The sequence below is a fragment of the Rhinolophus ferrumequinum genome, chromosome 24 (assembly GCF_004115265.2).
Source record: "Rhinolophus ferrumequinum isolate MPI-CBG mRhiFer1 chromosome 24, mRhiFer1_v1.p, whole genome shotgun sequence".
Taxonomy (NCBI): Eukaryota; Metazoa; Chordata; class Mammalia; order Chiroptera; family Rhinolophidae; genus Rhinolophus; species Rhinolophus ferrumequinum.
In genome coordinates, this window is record NC_046307.1 from 35,232,732 (window position 1) to 35,252,217 (window position 19,486).

Sequence of the window (19,486 nt, forward strand, 5' to 3'; positions counted from 1 at the left end):
TTTATTAAAGGCTCTCCCCAATAAGATTAGTAAAATTGTTATATCTCATTACATGTAGGCAGGGTACCTACCCCTTGAGCTCCAGGCACCCCAGCCTTTGTCTGACAGCCCCAGACTCACAACAGGAAAGAGATATTCCAGGCCAAAAGAAATGGGATCCAAAAAAAAATGAATGAAGTTGTTTATCACAAGTGTGATTCTATTTGCAGTCTTACTTCCCCTGAGACCATGTGTACAGGCTAATTCAGGAGCCCTGTCATGTCATCAAAGGTCCTACTGCCCCTGGGATACTTTCTCCTTCCCAGGGACAAGAGATTGCGACCTTGAAATGGGTGAGGCTGGCCAACCCTGCTCACTGGCCGCCTGTTTGTTCAGCATATTGAGTAGCCTGTAATGCAGGGGATTTAGGACGTGCTCTCTGAAGCTGGCTTCTTGGGCTTGAATCCCAGCTATACCACTCACCAGCTCTTGAGCAAGTTATGTAACTTCTCCGTGCCTCAGTTTCCTCGTATGTGAAGTGGGGCTAGTGATGCCTAGTCAATAGAGCTATTGTAAGCATTCAAGAAGGCAATACATGGGAATCATTTCAACAGTGCTCTAGCCTCATTAAATGTTATAGTGTCATGTGAACAACTGGCAAACAAAAATGCAGGAAAACTGCACAGTGTTTACTAAAATTTCCTAAAAGTTTATGTCCCCTCAGTAGTTATATCGCCAAAACTCCACTGTGTTGGTATAGACTTCACTTTGGGTATTATTTCCTTTGGCCCTCAATGTTTTTTTTCATTCAGTCAAGATCCTGACTGAGTACCTACTGTGTGCCAGGCACTGCTCTAGGCACTGCGGGTACTGTGTTGAGTAAAACAGATAAGTCTCCCACTCTTACGTAGTTTGTATCCAAGAGGAGAGAGATGGACTGTAAGTTAGTAGGTAAACATTGGTTTTTTTCAGAGAGGGGTGTGTTTTTTTCTAAGGACGGAAAAAGAAGTGATAGAGGTCTTTTCGATGGGTGGTCAGGGATGAACTTTCTGAGGCTGTAAGGCTTAGGAGGGCAGGATTGACAAGAAGCCGGCAGCTGTAAGAAAATCAGGAGGAAGAGCAGACCTGGCAGAGGCAATAGCTCGTGCAAAGGCCCTGAGGCTGGGATGAGCTTGGCATGTTCCAGGGAGAGAGGAGAGAGCAGGGAAGCTGGAATCCGAGGAGGAGGAGAGTTTGGAGATTCGCAAAAGCTGTGTATAGACCAGTGCAGCCAACACTCAGCAAAGCCTTCCAGACTTTTCCTGGCATCCTTTTTCGTCTACTCCAGTGGGATGCTTCCCTGTCTTTGGGTACCCAAGCTGCTTCTGCTCAAGTCTGACCCTAGCACTGCTGAGTTCTGCCTTCTTCCCCATCTCTGCTCGGTGGCATCTGAGGACATTTACAAACAAGGTCAGCTGCCAGATATGCTGACAGCTACAGCCAGGTTCTTTGAAAACTCGAGGCAAGCTCCCACGATGTTTGATCATGCAAATCGAAACTCAGGTCCTCATTTGGCCACCAACCACGGTCAACAGCACTGGGTAGGTCACTTCTCTAACAGCCATTGTCGTCTCCTGAGAAATGGGAATAATAACAGGGTTTCTGGGAGGATGAAGTGAGATGACCTATGTCAGCAGTTGCCATTATGCCTGGCACATGGCAAGTGCCCAGGGGAAAAAAAAAAGATTCTTCTTATTTTTGATAATTACTTTTTGCACGGCTGCAAGAAGGCATATGATGAAAGAATTGAGAATTCCACCCGTGTGGATGTGTTCCACTCCTACTCCTTCTCTTTAGGAACTGCGTTTCGTTCTTCTCTATCTTTGGTCCACTTGGTCCTTATCTGTGGAGCCTGGCACAATGAGTTGTTACAGTTTGCAAATACAGTGGTTTCCTGTCCAGAATCTTGTCCTCATACCTGGTAGAGAGTGGCGCCAGCAGTGCTTGCAGCTGGGCCAATCAGCATCTAGTTAAGTGACTTGGACACTAGGTAGAACTGAGCATGGAGACTGAAAAAGACAGGTGGAGCCACGCGAAGAGAAGCCTGCCCCCTCTGGAGCATGGCCCTGCCACTGTCATCCGTTCACACTTCCCTTAACACTCAGCCTCTTTGAAGGAGAGAAGAGAAATTGTACTGAGCTTTAAAGAGGAGTCAGCCTAGTGGGCGCACTTTGCCACGGGCCTGGCTGGAGGCAGAAAGAGAGGTGCAGGCCCCCAAGAGTAACCCCCACCGCCAGTCCCTGTGGTAATGTGGCTTCAAGCAGCCCTCGCTCACACATGCTGCATGCCTGCAGTCCTACCAGCTGAGGAGTACGGCCTGCCACCTGAGGAAGAATCAACACCAAGCATCCGAGGGACATGTCAGCATTTATTGCTTTTCCCATCCCCATCAACCCTCAACCAGCAAATGTTCCAAATAGCAGTAAAGTTACTTTTCCCGGTTCCTGGGGTCCTGGACCCAGTAATAACATCTTGCAGAAGGACAGTGAGTCTGTCTTTAACCTTGTTCCTTTTGGCAGGTGTGTATCGGAGTAGCCTCCAGACACATCTCTCGCCTGTGCGCTCTCTGCCTGTGAACGCTTTCCCTTCTGGGAGGGTGACAGGCCCTGCTCAACAGTCCAGTCTCCTCTGCTCTCTCTTCCAGCTCCTCTGGAAATCCACTAAGTTATCTTAATTACCATTCCTCCTCGGTCTCTGCCAAGAAGTGGGGGAGATTTATAATTGGATCAAATATTTGCTGTGGTTTATTTCTTTGCCTCTTGAGCGCCCGTAAAAGTTGCATTTTCATGCCACTTTAGGGTATGACAGATGACTCAAAGGCACAGCCCTCACACTGCATGCCAACATGGGTCATTTTTCAAAGTCCACAGAAAGAGAAGTTTGAGGTGCGGGGGTGTTTATTTTGGGTTATTGCGCTGTCACCCTCTGGGTGGCATTATTGCCAAATCAAGAGAGACAAGCTGCCTTGGAAGACAGACTTCCTCCCGGAGCCAGCCCGTGCGCACATGTGTCCCCCTCCGGGGCTTTTGTCACATGCTTCCTAATCTTCTCCCAGGGCTTCTGCACATTGATTAGATGGAATGTGTGCTGGAGCAACCTTCTTAGTCAACCAAGGGCAACATGCCCCCCCCCAAGCACCCCCATATCCAGGACTGAGCATGATGAGCTTCTGGAACAGAGGAGACAGATGTCCCTGGTACTAAGCCTGAGTTATCAATCCCCAGTGCTGGGGCGCGTGAAAAAGCAACTCTCGCCAGGGCTGGAGCTTTTGGAAAATGGCCTCCTTCTAGTGGCAGCCAGGCTGCCAAGCAAGCTAGCCAGGCGGCAGTCTAGGAATCCTAGCGAGCTAAGGCTCTCCTGAACCAGATGGCCTCGATGCCAACCAGCTTCTGCCTGAGCTCTGCTCCCCCTGCCCTGGAAGCCTGTCTGTGTGCCTGGCTGGGTTTATCCACCTTGTGTTTCTAGTCTCCAACTCTTCCCCAAGTCATAGCAGCTGTGAATGATGCTACGTGATGCTGCGCAGTATGGGTTAAGCTATGTGGAGGGTAACGGTATAGTCCAAATTAGAGAAAGGAGGTACAAGAGGTAGAATCTAGGACACTCCTGGGAAAACTGGGATAGACACTCTACACGTAATAGGCTGGAACTTGACCAACAGAAGACGCTGCCGTTCATTCCTGGGTGATTCTCTCCTACCAGCCCATTTCCATAAGAAATGGAAAGTACTCTGCAAGTGACTACTAACTTGAGGAGTGAACTGGGAAGAAAGAGAAGCACGAGGTCAAGAATCTGATGGTTATGCTCAAGTAGCAAATACCTAAGCCTCCACATTTCAGCAGTTTAATTTAATGTGTTCATTGCTTACTGCTGTTACAATTTCAGGCTCTCCTCCAAGTGCTAATTCTGAAGTCCAGGCCGCTCCTATCTTGTGGCTCTGGCATCTTGGCTTTGAGAGTGCTCTCGCACTCTCCAGAAGCGGACAGACACGGAGCAGGTGTGACATGCACAGGACATTTAATGGCAGGGTCTAGACGTGGAGTACATCCCACAGCTTATGATCCATCGACTGGAACACTGTCCCATGCTGCCATCTGGCAGCAAAGAGGCTGGGAGGGAGCAAGACCTGATATGGAAGCGACTGGCAATCTCTAACACAGTGGTCACTAAGGAACAGTATCAACAGAGGAAGGAAAGGAAGACGAGAAAAAGCAAAGAAAGGCCAATTAAAGAAAGCATGCCCTGTACATCATCCCACTGAGAAATGGAAAGGTGAACTCTGAATGACCACATAAAGTCAACTCTCACATCTTGATGATACACGAATGCACAAATACCTAGGGCCGCGTGTCCCATTATCTGCGTGTTCTGCTTTGGGTGGTGCATGAGCCAGGCTTGTCGACTGTGACTGTGCCCCTTTCCCTCCTATTCAAGAAAGCACATGAGAAATTAGAAAACTAGAAGACATGTGATTATTATTCGAGGCAGATCGTTGAATACTTTTCAACTTAGTTTCTTTTCCATGGAACTCATTTACAAAGTCAGTGTTTTATTCATTTGATACTTAACAAATATTTGTTGGTCAGACTCTGCTCAAGATGACCTAGTTATAGCGGTGAATTATAATCATGAGAGAGAAACTAAGGCGTGCTTACCAAATGTCAGGTATTTACTAAACTCAGTACTTTATATGATTTGACTCATTTAAACATTACAGCAGTGTTTCGGTGTAGGTACTATTATTATCCCCATTTTAAAGGTAAGGAGACTGAGGCACAGAGCATTTAAATAGCTTGTGCAAGTGTCACAGCGAGTGAGTGGCAGAGCTAGGATTCTACCCAGGCAGCCAACTGGGAAGTCCTCCCTCTTACCCACTCTCCCATGCAGATGAAATCCCTACCCTCCTGAAGGTGGCGTGCTTCTGAGTAGACTGACAATAGGCATAGAAACAATTTATATCAGTTTAGAGGGTGATAGGTGCTTTGGAAAAAATAAAGCACAGTAAAAGGATACAGGATGGAGACACATCAGACACCGTATCATATGCCAGCCACATGTCCCAGTGCTCGAGTTGAGAGTCCCTGGCTCACAGATTCTTCCTTAAATGAAAACTGCCCTCCATGCTTCTGTGGAGGGCCTCTGAGGAGCCAGCCAAAGTAGACGTCCTCTCTCTCTCCTCTGACAAATGCCTCTTCCCAGAGTAATTTGATTGGTCGGACAACAAGCAATGCCATGGGTCCTAAGCCATTTCTGTGCCCCTTGGCTGGCCTGCCAGTTCAGCAAGAGATGACTGATGCCCAAATTAATAATGAGCAATGGCCCCACACAAGTAATCACCTTCCCCAAACATTTCCTCGTGGGGGTGATATCCTGGACCCCAAATGAAGTATATTCTTCTCACCTTGGCATCAAGGAAGTTACACTCATTTCTCTGGCTGACAGCAATTTGTAGACATGGGTCTTGGTAGTGGGACATTTACGAGGTTGCTAAGGAACAAATGCTTTGGTTACAAAGGTCTCCGAAAGCAGCATCGGTTTGTCATGTCACTTCAGATCGTTTATTCTGTCCCATGAAGACAGCTGTGACCAATGGGATATGGTGTAGAGGGAAGCTAAATGCAAACAGTGGTTTGTTGAGAGATGGGGAAACTTCCACTTTCCGACAGCGGCCATCTGTAAGTCCCCCAGATGTAAAAACTACAGTCATGAGTTTCTCTTCTGTAATTATTATGATTTGTGAGTAAGTGACTCATAATCACGAGGTACTTAATAAAATGGTTATTATCTTCCAGGCACTGCCCTGAGCGTTATCTCATGTCACCCTTGTAGCAGCTCAGAAAGGTGGGTGTTATTAGTCCCTAGAAGCAGATAAGAAAGAGGGTAAAAGATTTGCCCAACTTCAAACAATAGCAAATGGCAGCGTCAGAATTCAAACCCAGTTTTGTCTGACGGCAAAGCCTTTGTACTTAAGATTATCAACTCTTTTATTTTCAATTATCACATTTCACATGGGAAAAGCTGGCAGTACTGATGATGGAGAAGTCACATTAGTAGATTCCTGGAGTTTTGTCCTGTGAAGTTTATGAAAGGGGTCTGAGTTGATGTCTGGAACATGTAAAAAAGCCTTTTTGTAGAAGGGAAGTGGTGAGACGGAGCGTAGTCCCACATTGGTGGTTTTTATCTGCTAAAGATATGCACTTTGAATGTCCTCTGAAAGTCACAACACAAATGACTTTTCTGTCTCAGTGATTTTGAAAGAGTTCACAGGATTAGTCCGTTGCTACCTGGGTCTTATCGATTTTCTTGTTGACAAGAAAGAAACATGGGTGTCCTCTCTGCCTTTTCCTTCATGCTCTCTATCCAACCCAGGATCACGCGCTGTCCTCTCTTCCTTAGAAATGTCCCTCCAAAGTTGTCCCCTCTTCCCATTCACTGTCCTAAGCCAGATCCATGTCACTCTCTGCAGTTGCTTCCCAGTTGGTCTTCCTGTTTCTTTTCATCTTTCCCCTAGAACATCTCACATCCTGTCTGCTGATGAATGGCTGAAAACGTTCCTTTTACCACAGCGGTCACTGCTCAAAAATCGGTGGCTCCCACACCCCCACAGCAGCTCCCCGTCCCCTCCAACAGGCCTCTCGGGAGCCACACTTGCCCTCGCCACCCCCGTCCTAGTAGCCTCAGCTGACCACTCCATCTCTCCCTGATTGCCTCCAGTCCTGAACTTTGTTTCCACGGAGACACAGTTTTACATTTAATGGCTGGTGTTTCTGAAGCCAGGCGCTGTGCAGCTGAACAGATCTAGGTCCAAATTTTTGCTTGGCCACTTAGTTGCTTATGTGACTTTTAACAAGTTGCATCCCTTCTCTGAGGCTTCGGTTGTTTTTGGTTTGTTTGTTTGTTTGTTTGTTTTTTGTTTTTTTGTCTGTAATAGAAGATACGAACAGTACCTATCTTATAGGAGTTATGCAAAAATTGAATGAGATGATGATGGTGACGATGATGATGATGGTGGCGATAGCTGACATGTGTTTTGTGTTTGCTCTGTGCCAGGCACTATTCTAAATATTATCTTAGTTCTCACAACAATCCTATAACGTAGGTACATTATTTTCTCAGTTTTGCGGAGGGAGAACTAAGTCACAGACAGGTCAAGAAGCTACTAAGTGCAGATTCTCTCCCAGGCAGTCTGGTTCCACAGCCTGCATTTTTTTTTTTTTAATTAGAGTATAGTTGACACACAATATTATATTAGTTTTAGGTGTACAACGTACTGATTTGACGTTTAGACACCTTACGAAGTGATCACCACAATAAATCTAGTAACCATCTGTCACTGTACAGTTATTGCGATATTATTGACTATAGCCCCTATACTGTACATTACATTCCCACCACTAATTTATTTTATAACTGGAAGTTTGTACTTCTTAATACTCTTCACCTTTTTCACCCATACCCCCACTCTTTTCCCCTCTTGGAATCTTCAGTTTGTTCTCCATGTCTGTTAGTCTGTTTTTGTTTTGTTTTGTTTGTTTTTGTTTTTTACATTCCATGTAAAGTGAAATCATACCATATTTGTCTTTCTCTTTGTGACTTATGTCACTTAGTGTAATACTCTCTAGGTTCATCCATGTTGTCAAAAGTGACAAGATTTCATTCTTTTTTATGGCTAAGTAGCATTCCATTACATATGTGTGTGTGCGTGTGTGTACACACACACGCGCACACACACACACACATATGTGCGTATATACACCACGTCTTTATTATCATCAATTGATGGACACTTAGGTTGCTTCCATATTGTGACTATTATAAATAATGCTGCAGTGAACATGGTGTGATATCTTTTCAAATTAGTGTTTTTATTTTCGCAGGTAAATACCGAGGAGTAGAATTTCTGGGTCATATGGTAGCTCTATTTCTAATTTTCCGAGGATCCCCCGTACTGTTTTCCATAGTGGCTGCACCAGTTTACATTCCTGCCAACCTTGCACGAAGGTTCCCTTTTCTCCACATTCCCACCAACACTTGTCATTTATCTTTTTGGTAATAGCCACTCTGACAGTTGTGGGGTGAGATGTCACTGTGGTTTTCATGTGCGTTTCCCTGATGATTAGTGACGTTGAGCATCTTTCGGGTGTTGGCCATCTGTATGTCTTCTTTAAAGAAATGTCTATTTAGGTCCTCTGCCCATTTTTTGATTGCATTGTTTTGGTTTTTGATGGTTTGTTTTTTGATGTATGAGTTCTTTATATATTTTGGAGAGTAATCCCCTTATCGTATATACCATTGGCAAATATCTTCTCCCATTGAGTAAGTTGCCTTTTCATTTCGTTGATGGTTTTCTTCAACACAACCGTCAGTCTTAACCGCTCCGCGGTACCACCTTCCCTTAGTACATGATCTGTAAATGGTAGCTGGTAACATAGATCCGTAATTCCTTATCTGAAACTAATGGGGAGTCAGATGTGTTTTGCAATTCAGAATTTTAGGAATTACAGAAAAGGTATGCTTGGAATATACTACGTGTTATATAACACCCAGTCGGGAGTGGAGCAACAACCCATATCTGTCTCGCACACACACACGTGCACACACGACAAAGAAGGGGAGAGGGGCAGGAGAAGGAAGGAGACAACAACAGTGAAGAACACATCAAAACTTTGGGTTTTAAAGCTTTTTGATTTCAGAGACCCGCAGAAAAGAGGTTGTGACCTCTAGTAATAAAACTATGAGCCATAATTATAAGCATAATGCATGATGACTTAGTATTACAACAGTTGTGACTCTTGTTTTACTGGATGAGCTCATAGTAAAATGTACTGAAAAGTATTTCTCAGGTAACTAATGGGCTGGGAGGGGACGGTGCGAGCCAGGGGACCGCGTCTGTACCCTGTTTCACACGTGTCAGTCTCTCTCCTTTTCCTAGTATGACTTCATGGAGCGTCTGGACGGGAAGGAGAAGTGGAGTGTGGTTGAGTCCCCCAGAGAACGCCGGAGCATACAGACCCTGGTTCAAAACGAAGCCGTGTTTGTGCAGTACCTGGACGTGGGCCTGTGGCACCTGGCCTTCTACAATGATGGCAAGGACAAAGAGCTGGTCTCCTTCAGCACTGTTGTCTTAGGTAGGTGGGGATCTCCGAGGTGACGTGTCACCGCGGAAAGGATGGAAATGCTCTGGGCTTCTCTGTAGAAGACACATCTGCCAAGGTCATTTGTACCAAACCAGGGACCTTAATTTAGGCCTCCTAGTATCACCCATCTAAACTGAGCCCTGATGAAAATACGAATGTGGCTTACATCATGACAGAGCCACCGTGAGTCCCAAGGATTCGGTTGTGGTGAAGAGTCACGTCACCCTACCTGGCTTGAGTCCTGGCCACACCACCTAGGGAGATCGCTGGACTCTTAGAAGCCTCAGTTTCCTTGTGCTAAAGCAGAACTAACTGGCGCCCACCTCACAGGTCCATTGTCAGGAATAAATAAAATAAAGTGTATACATCTCGAAACATATAGTGAAGCCAATAAATACTGACCATCCACGTGAGCTCTGAATTTCTCTTAAAAGTTGAGAAAACCTCAAAATAAAGAGTTTAAAAAGAAAACATAAGAATAAATCAGGAAAAAATATATGTAGACTTAAGGAAAAAAGACATTATAACTTTGTTCCCAAATAGGTAAATCTCAAAATGCTTAAATTGAGCACTTGTCGTTTAAGGCATGTTTCAGCCCTGCTTTTATTAGCTAGCAAAGGAAAAGCTAAGGTTTTATCCAAAATTTCCTCATATATATATATATATATATATATATATATATATATATATATATATATATATTCAAACCCCCAAAAGGGCCATTAGTTTGAAAAGATTGCAAGGAATTTTCTAAAGCAAACCCTAAGAATTTTAAGAAGCAAATAAGCTACAGATATTTTAATATTATCTTGTCATTAGGTTTTAATCTTCTTACTAAGGATAATAACTAATCCTGGGTAGAACTTCTCTGATTCAGGGCAGATTGTAGACCCATTTTCCAGAGGACTAAATTGAGGTTCAGAAAACTGAGTCCCTCAAGGTCCCAGGACGTGGACGTGGTGGCAATGGCATGAGCTCCTGGGCTTTGCCCATTGCCTTTCTGCAGCAGCACGTTGTCCCAGCAGCATGAAGGTTCACTGGAGAAGCCTAGATACGGGGGTTTCATGAGGAAAGGCCTGATTGATGCAGGATTAAATCCCAGCTCTCTTTCCTACATTGTCCCCAGGAAAGTCACGTACCTCCCTGAGCCTCAGTTTCATTCGTGGAACAGTAGTGAGCACGTCCCCAATGGGGAAGATGATGTGACGTCATGTATGGCACATGCCTGGAATGGAGTTGGTAGTGACTGAATGAAAACTGATGATTTATGTAGGAGTGCATCTTGTAGAGCTGTTTTTCTGTTAACTGCATGTGAAGAACTTCTCTATTGGCCTCAGGGATTTCTCTGAGGGGCCCTGCTTCTTGAAAGATCTATATAGACCTCTCTGAAATTCAAGTGGCAGTTCTTCATCAGTGGCCACAACTTCAGAATGGCCCAAAATCAGACAGGATTTGGTATTGACCATAGGAATGAAATTCATCCTTATTCCCTCTGCTAAGGAAGGATTGGCCCTGTCAGGGCAGCCAAATGCTCCAAAGCATTTGGGTTGGCACACTCGAGCCCATGGGCGGAGTCTGGCCCACTGCCTGTTTTTATAAATAAAGTTTTACTGGAGCACAGCCATGTTCATCTGTGTACATGTTGTCTATGGCAGCTAAAATGACAGAGTTGAGTATTTGCAACAGAGACAGTTTGGCTTACAAAGCCTAAATATTTGCTATCTGTGCCTTTACAGAAAAAGTTTGCCAACCCCTGATCTAAACTAACGTCATAAATTTTGTATCGTGCAAGTCACTGGAGAAGTCCTCTGCAGTCAGGGAAGATTTCTAGGATCAGGTTTTGTACCCACGGTGGGGAAATGGAAAAGGAGAAAAACCAGCTCACAAAAGGAAGAAAATGGCCACACATTTAGAACGAGTTTGAGATACGGAGGTAAAAAAAATAATAATAATAATCTTGAGTTTAAGAAATTATACCGCTTTTATTACCTTGTGTTTGAACTCAAAAGGCTTGACACATACACAGCAGCACACACCACACACAACATCTGGCTTAGCTGGAGTCTATAAGGACTCAGTGAGATGGCTAATGACAAAACAGCTACACATTTATAGAGTATTGTCTGTGTGCCAGCCCCCGGATTAGGACCTTTGTGGGATTAACTCAGTCAACCCATGGAGCCAGTTGAGAAGCCAAGACGGAGAGAAGTGAAACAACTTGCCCGAGGGCACACACAGCTAGTAAGAGGTGGAGTCAGGACTCTTAACCACTGGATTCCTTTGAATTCCAGCCAAATAAATCCTTTCTTTCTCTCTTTCTCTCTCTCTCTCTCTCTCTCTCTCTCACACACACACACACACACCACAGCAAGTTTAATAATGGCTTCTGCCCCCATCTCCTTTTTCCTTTATCCATGTAGACCCAGACGTTGAGTTGGTGAGATGCCCTTCCCCCAGGCCATTACCCTCCCTCACCTGCCAGCCAGAGGTGGGAATAGCAATTCCCCCCAGAGGAATTCTCTTGTCTGGACTGTAGCTCAAAGAGAAAGTCAAAGGTAATCGGCCTAATGGTTGGGCCGACATCTTGCTAGAGCAATGATAGTGATTGGCCTGAAATGCAGGGGAAAGAACCGTGTTTTTCCTTGGTTCAGAGGTTCTCCTACACATATCTGTTATCAGAAAGTTCTCCATCAAGAACAGCCAAGAGCACCAAAAGCCCCTGTGATGGGCAACAGAAGGAAAATGTTAGGCAGGTGTCAACCTGTGATCACACGAAATACAACTTTGACCTGGGGAAGTCTTGTGATGCATTTTGGAGAGAAGCAGCCTACTTCCAGGAATGAGTTTCATCTTAGGAGACAACAGAGTGGCGTTCTTGAAATACAGTGCGGATTTAATAGAGTCTAGCCTCCATTTGTGCAAAAGTCCCATTTCCTGCTTATTTTCAGCGCCTGCCATTGTTCCTTCCAGAAAACGTAAACCAAGTTGACAAACAGGAAAGATGATAATATCTTGATGGCAATATTTAGTTGAGTGTTGGAAAAAGGAGACTAAAGGGTGGGATCCTTTTATATTTCAGCAGTACTGCATAATTGGTTTTTCCCTCAAAAACTGTAGAAATGCTTCAAATAGAAGACCTTGGGGAAATTAAATACTCTTGGGAAAGAGCTTGGGAAAGAAAACTACTCTTCATTACAGTTTCTGCGTATTCTGGATTGTCCTACATACGTGCACATACACACATCCACCCATTTTGACAGCTGTTTGCCAAGGACCTACTGTGTAGCAAGCATGGAGAATACCTGGGTGAGCAAGTCCAGTCTTGTGTCTTCCTCATGGAGCTTGATGAGAGAAGCCAGGGACATAAAAAAGGCAATTATAGGAATTGCGGGAACACAAAGGATGGGTACAAAACCCAGACTGTCGGAAGTGAGGAAGGAAGATGTCCAGGAACTAAATGTTATCTAAACTAAACTGAGACTTAAGGATAAATATCTCTGCCAAAGGACAAAGGAAGCCTTCCAGCCCAGCAAGAAGCCTGTGTAAAGATCTGAGTCCTTTTGCATGGGACTGGAGTGGCAAAGACCTCCCTGCACCGTCACTGTTTTATCTCTGAAGATGTTAGGTTTCAGAAAAGGGACTTTTGACCTTAGTGATGTCAGTTTCCACCAAACTATCCCCAGACCAGGTGCTCAGTGAGAAGCAATCTCCATCTCCTCTGTAGGAGTGACTTCTTAAAATATAAGCTTAATAATGCCATTCCTATGTTTAAAACTTCTCATTTGTTCCCACTGGTCCCAGAATAAAATTGAACTCATCCATGTCACCTGCAGGTCCCTGGGGGATCTCTCCTCCAAACTCGTCTTGTGTCACACTCTTCCTTATTTGTTAACCTCCAGCCATATTGGATTCATTTCTGCTCTTTTCCACCCCAGGGCCTTTGTGTAATCTGTTCCTCTTACCTGGAATATTCTTCTCCTAGTTCTTCGTTTGCCTGTTACAGCTCACCCTTAAATGTCATCGGCATAGAATAGAGAGGCCCTCCCCGACCTGCTCTCTGAGTCGCTTCCTCCTGTCACTCTCTCTCACAGCATCTTATTCTGTTCAAAGCTTATCATAGTGTTTATTTTATTTGTGTGGTGATTATGTTGGCCTGTATTCTTAATGACCATGAAAGTTCTATGAGGGCAGGGACCGAGTCTGTCTTATTTAGTACAGTACCTTGCATATAATAGGTGCTCAGTTAACAGTGTAAAGCATTTGTCAAGTACAGTGACAGGTCAGAGATCTCACCCTAATTGTAAGCTAACACATCATCCTGACACAGTGTCATTGATATTATCAGGAGACACAAGACTCTTGGGTCAGAGACAAAGGACTTGATTACTCAGAGCAGTGCAATACCCAGAGAATCAGCATGTGTGCCGGTTCCGCCAGCCCCAGTTCCCACAGAGCAACAGGAACAGGGCCAGGTGATACCTGCCCATGCAGTGAGCTGCACTACAGGAGAGAACCCTGAGTGTACTCTACCTGAGTCCCTGAAAATGGGTGGTCAGCTGGCCTGTTCTTTGCTCCAGAGGAAGCCATTATCTTCATTATACTGGACAGTAAGTAAACCTGCCAATTGCTCCAGAGACACCCACTATATCTATCTTCCAAGGCTGTTCTCTATACAAACAACCTCAAAAAGATAGTTCAGGACTGATGCAGTCAGTGCCACTGCTTACAAGATATTCAAAAACTCACACACACACACAAAAAAAAAAACCCGTGGAGAATTCTCTCCTAACACCATGTGAAATTGCTGACTTTTGACCTGCAAAAGCAGCTACTTCATATGACAACCTAATGATTTTTGAATGAACGAATGCTGACCAGATGGAACAATTTGGCAGCCACTGGGATGCTGCTTAGCCCACCTTTATATAGCCAGCCACAAGGAGTTTCATCCTGAAGTGTTAATTGTCAGACATGTAAGAAATTGGCTTGGTGGAGTCTATAGTCTTTTACCTGATTTTGAAAAGGCAAATGCACTCACTGAATTCTCCTTGGGGTGCCAGAAACCAACTACGTCTGGTTCTGGAAGAAGTAGCTGAGAAGTGAGACACTGGAAAGAAAGCCCTGCCACATGGTTTGGTTCTTCAGTCCCGAGTGAGAATCAGTGGGAAATCTGGTTGAAAGGAGAAACCTCCTGGGCCACTCTCAGGCGTCTCCATCAGCAACAATTAGATTTTAGAGCCTTTCATGCAACCTCACGACATCGATGTCTCCAACTCCCCAGGGGCTGTGTCATGTCACATTTTGGGCACACTAGCTTGTGTTTCTCATTTCATCATTTAGTAATTTGCAACCTCAAAGTCTAAATGCGTTTGTTTTCATTTAAGGCAAAATGAGGATAGATAATCATTTTAAGAGTATGTCTCTTTCTGGGCAGGCCCAAATCAACGTGAAAAAGTGCCAAAATGATCTTTTTGAAGGTAAAGGGATGACTTGCGAGTACAGATAGAAAAGTAAATCATAAAATAAGATGGCCATGCAGGTTAGAACAAACGTGAACTAATTTAGTGTCATGAAAACTAACATCCGCTTAAGGTAGGCATAAAAGGACTTTTGTATAATCCAAAACCTACTACTTAATGGACCCCGAAATCATGCCTAAAATGATCAGTCACATAATTGAATTTTTCTTTTGTTAGAATTCCTTAAAGCAGGGAATTTTTTAAATCTACAGCCTGAGATCAGGAATAACCTCTGTCACTTGGAGAATCATCCTCTGTACCCGATCTATAAGCTGATGTCCCCCATGGCAGTCTAGCTCGGATTGCTCAGATGATATTTGGGGTGGGGGCTCACAGGGTTTAAAACTTGTCAACATTCAAACCTAGGGAATTTCAGTTTTTAAATCCAGCTAGGTAGGGTTTTTTTCATTTTGTTCTGTTTTTAAAGCAAAAGCCACAGCAATGGTAGCCCTGTCTTGCTGTCTGGGTTAATCCAATGGCGAGTGGTGGTTAGGTCCATGCATTGTCCAAATTCCCCTAGTCTCCACCTCTCCCCATTCTCGTATTTCACACATTTACGCTCCTCCCTCCCGGTCCCCTGAGGTTACCACCACGGGCCATTAAAAATGGTGGATGGCTGATTATTAAGTTTCTTCACCAGCAGGCAGAGGAAAAGGTAGTCACTAAATTTCTCTCTTTTTTTCAGATTCAGTGCAAGACTGTCCACGTAACTGCCATGGGAATGGCGAATGTGTGTCCGGGCTGTGTCACTGCTTCCCAGGATTTCTAGGAGCAGATTGTGCTAAAGGTATTTGCCACTCCTTCCCTGCTATGGTTGGAAAACAGAACACAGCCTTCTCAGAAAGGATGAGAGGGAGGGCATCCACAGCGCCTCCCAACAAATTCTGCTGGGACATCTTGTAAGCCCATGCATGCTAGAAGGCCTCGCCCTTTGGCAAAGAGTAGACTTTGATATATGACAGTTGGCCAATGTACCTATAGGAGCAGGGCAGTTATCCTTGGCACCAAGGTGTGCTGAGAAGAAAGATGTGCTAAAAATGAAATGGTTGGATTTCCTGTAAAAGCAGAAGTGAATTACCATCACTCCTTTCTTATAATCATTAACTTCTATGTAATGGAAGATTAAGCATCTCAGGGTTAGTAAATTTCATTCATTCTAGCCAGCTATGCTGTTAATCTAGGAAGTGCTATTTATCTTGGTGGAATCGGTTTTAAATTGTATTATTAATTTATCTACATTGCTTTGCACAGAATGGCTGGGGCCCTGGGATTCGTGAGGGAAAGGTAATATAAGAAAGCAAATGACTCTCACAAGAACAGGGGACCTAGGGGCTACCTATCTAGCTTGCAAGTGACCTTGAGCATGACCTTCAAGTGGCACAGTCAAATGCAAGTGTAGTGGAAAGCAGAGCTGCTCACACTTTTTAGACATGGTGCACACGTGTGCATGCATACACACGTGTATATTCTGCATAGATACAACTATAAAATTGAAATAACACTTTCACAGAGCAGCACTTATCTTTACTCTATGCTCCTTTTCTATTCTACCCTATTTTATTAAAAAACAAAATACTGGTTAAAACCAACTATACCGTTTCCCCACCCACCAGTACGTCATGTCCCAATCTGAAAAACAGTAGTGGAGAGGTTCCAAGCTCTTGCTCCGAGGTTCCAGACCCAGCTCTGCCATTGAGTATCAGTGTGACTTTGAGCAAGTGATCAAACATTTCTGAGTCTCTATTTCCTCCTTTGGAAAAGTGGGAAGTTCCTTCATAAGTTCGTTGTGAGCATGGTATAACATACACAAAGCCCTTAGCAGAACCCTCTGTGAACCCTCATAGGGTTTATTTTTACCATTTTTTATTTATGCACATATCATGTTATATTTATTTATATATGTGTATCACCTTTTTGTTATTTTTATGTGCTCTTTATTTAAAGACCCTCCTGCCTTGAGGTTCTGAGAGAGAGACAATTCTTAACACAGCTGCTCTGTAATGCTAACTGGTGCTACTCCTTTTCCCCATGCTCACCGCAGTTGCCGGGAAAATCGTATTTCATATATTCATGATATTTCAAAGATTTGCTATTCCCATCCTTCTGAATGCTGACTGACACATGACTGGGACGTTTTTGTGCTTGAAATTCTGGATGTGGTCGCACGTGCTTAAGGCTAATTCCTAAATCAGACATCCTCTGTCACACAGTAATGTGAAAGGTTTGGTAAACTTATCAGAAACAAAAAGAAAAGAGAGCAAGAGGCCACCAGACAATTCTCTTGGCTGTTTTTCACCTTAGCACACTCTGCCCAATGGCAGGGGGACACATCACCAAGTAGTCCAACGAGTGCTTGGCCCAGGCTCCGTCCGAGGGACCCTGATGGAGGAAGGTGGGTGGCAGTTTGCATCGCCGTGATGAATGCGTCCCTAGCCAAGGCTTGGAAGGAAAGAAAACCTCAATGTCATTTGAATGGCTTTTCTTGCGTAATCTAATTTTCCTGAGAGTGGAGGCATTGATGAGAGGAAAGACAGAATAGTCCTTTTATACGTGGCTGCCAATGGGCTGGACACTCAGCTGCACAGGCTGTGAGCTGTAAATGTATATTAACACTGACACACATCAATGTATTATTAATCCTAAAAACCATGTGTGCTCTGGCTGCACATCCAGTGACTGGCCTTTCAGCCCTAAGTACCCCAGCCATTTAAGAACCCTTCGCTCTAAATCCATTTGCAGACGAGTGTCCATTCTACATTATGGGTCTGTAATGGGGTGTGCATTTAGCTTCTTAAAAGGACTCTCCGTGTGTTTGGCATTCACCACCTGTACTGTGGCAGGGCACACACTGCAAGTGTGCATTAGCCATGGTATATAATTGATCCTTGTGAAACCAATATTGAGTGGCTGTTAAGAGTAGTTACTGCTGCATATTCAGGAGCTGTGCCTGAAATCAGCCTTTGAACTTGTATGTTTTAATTTAGCTGTTGATGCATGTGGTTGACAAAATTGAAGCGTTTAAGGAATAAAATTGCTTTCTCCTTCTTTCTCCCTTTATTCTTGGCAAAGTTGGCTTAAGAGTGTTAAAAGTAAGCTTCTACCTTTCTGCCCTAAAGATATTTCTTCCCACGAATTTTTGAAATGGACACAGTTGAAGCTATTTCATTAACAGCACTAGCTTTCTCATTATTCTAAACTAAGCCCTTCTTTCCCAATCTATGCTCTTTCAGGTACCACCTTTATGATTTTTGCCAAATTCCTGGGTCATCAGTATTATTTACTTCAGTCAACTCATCATATTTACATACATAAATGTATCTTAAAAGGAACAATGTCAAAATCAAAAATTAAAAGCAGGAAAACTGAAATCAATTGCAATAAACAGGAAATGTTAATTCCGCCTTTAACCACATCAAGAGAGTAATATTTTCACTGTGATGAGCATTCAAGCTAAGTCATCTTCTCACACGCTTATGGAAATAAGGATCCCCAAAGTGGACCTGCGCTCATGGAAGCCGGCCTGGCTTCTAGAGAGACTCAAGCCTTGAACATCTCATCTCCTCAGTATTGGCTCTTGAAAACAACCAAATTTGCTAACTACACATGTCTGATAATGTGAGAGCCCAGTAGAAATGGGCACCCAGATTTAACTGTGCCAGCTTCAAGTGGGTAAATGTCATGATTAGTGCCAGACTTACTTGTGGTATGTTACATCTCTTCTTGAGATTGTTTTTAGATAACAATTAATAGTTATTCAGTTCTAACTGTATACCAGGCACTGTGCAAAGTACTTAATGTATACTCTTATTTGTCCTCATATCAACACTGTGAGGTAAATCCTATTTTAACCAACCTTCCCAACGTGTACAGCTTATTTTTATAGTGAAATCATTTTAGACTTGCAGACAAATTGCAAAAATAGTACATAAAAGTCCCATACAGACTTCACCCAACTTCCCCCAATGTCAGCATTTTCAACCATCATCGTTCAGTGATTGAAACCAGGAAAGTGACATCGAGGCAATCCCACTGACTAGTTGACAGGCTTTTTTCGAACTGGGCTCTTTTTTTCTGGTCCAGACCCCACACTGCACTTAGTTGTCATGTCCCCTTAGTGCCTTCCAATCTGTGAGGGTCCTTCAGTCCTTTCCTTGGCTCTCATGTCTTCCGTGACCTTGACCATTTTGAAGAGTATTGTCAGATGTTGTGTAGTACGTCCCTCAGTGTGGCTTTACCTGATGGTTTCTCATGACTAGAGTGAGGTTATACATTTTTAGCAAGATGCCACATTCTCCTAGGTGAATGTTATCAAAGATGCACTTCTGATTTTTAATATGAAAAAATATTTAAATGTGGCTCTGTGTGTGTGTGTGTGTGTGTGCGTGTGTGCACGCGTGTGCGCGCGCACGTGCCCCACCCCCTCCCCCACCGCCTAACACATAATGCAGAGATGCTGGGATGTTCTATCCCATCGGTCCTGCTCAATTTGTCAGGGGCTATAACAAATTGCCACTCACAAACAACTTTTGAGCCCAAGAAGCTCCGAAGTATTAGCAGGAAGCAACCTGGAGCAGACAGGGTGAGGTAATCGTGTTAGCAAGTGCAGACAGGAAAGACAGCTGGTCCTGCATCTCCCGCTCCACAGGACGGCGCATGCCATCTCCTGGCCGTGGCCCACGATCATTTTTCCCTTCTTTCTTGATAAAAGCCCTTAGGAGAACTGAGCCTGAGGTCCTCCCTCTTCACAAATTCACGTTCGTCTTGGTTCCTTCACTGACAGCTGTGCCCAGGATGCCAGTTACTGCTACAGGCAGC

General features: G+C 44.1%; 1 protein-coding gene across 3 annotated transcripts in view; it reads left to right on the forward strand.

Moving 5' to 3' along the window:
* The window catches only part of TENM2 (teneurin transmembrane protein 2), a 1,147,948-nt gene that overhangs the window by 982,224 nt on the left and 146,238 nt on the right, over positions 1-19,486 (forward strand). For all 3 annotated transcript variants that reach the window (XM_033096732.1, XM_033096733.1, XM_033096735.1), the window contains 2 exons: positions 8,948-9,143; positions 15,357-15,458. In XM_033096732.1, coding sequence (XP_032952623.1) covers positions 8,948-9,143; positions 15,357-15,458 — 298 coding nt within the window. The remainder of the gene's footprint in view (positions 1-8,947; positions 9,144-15,356; positions 15,459-19,486) is intronic.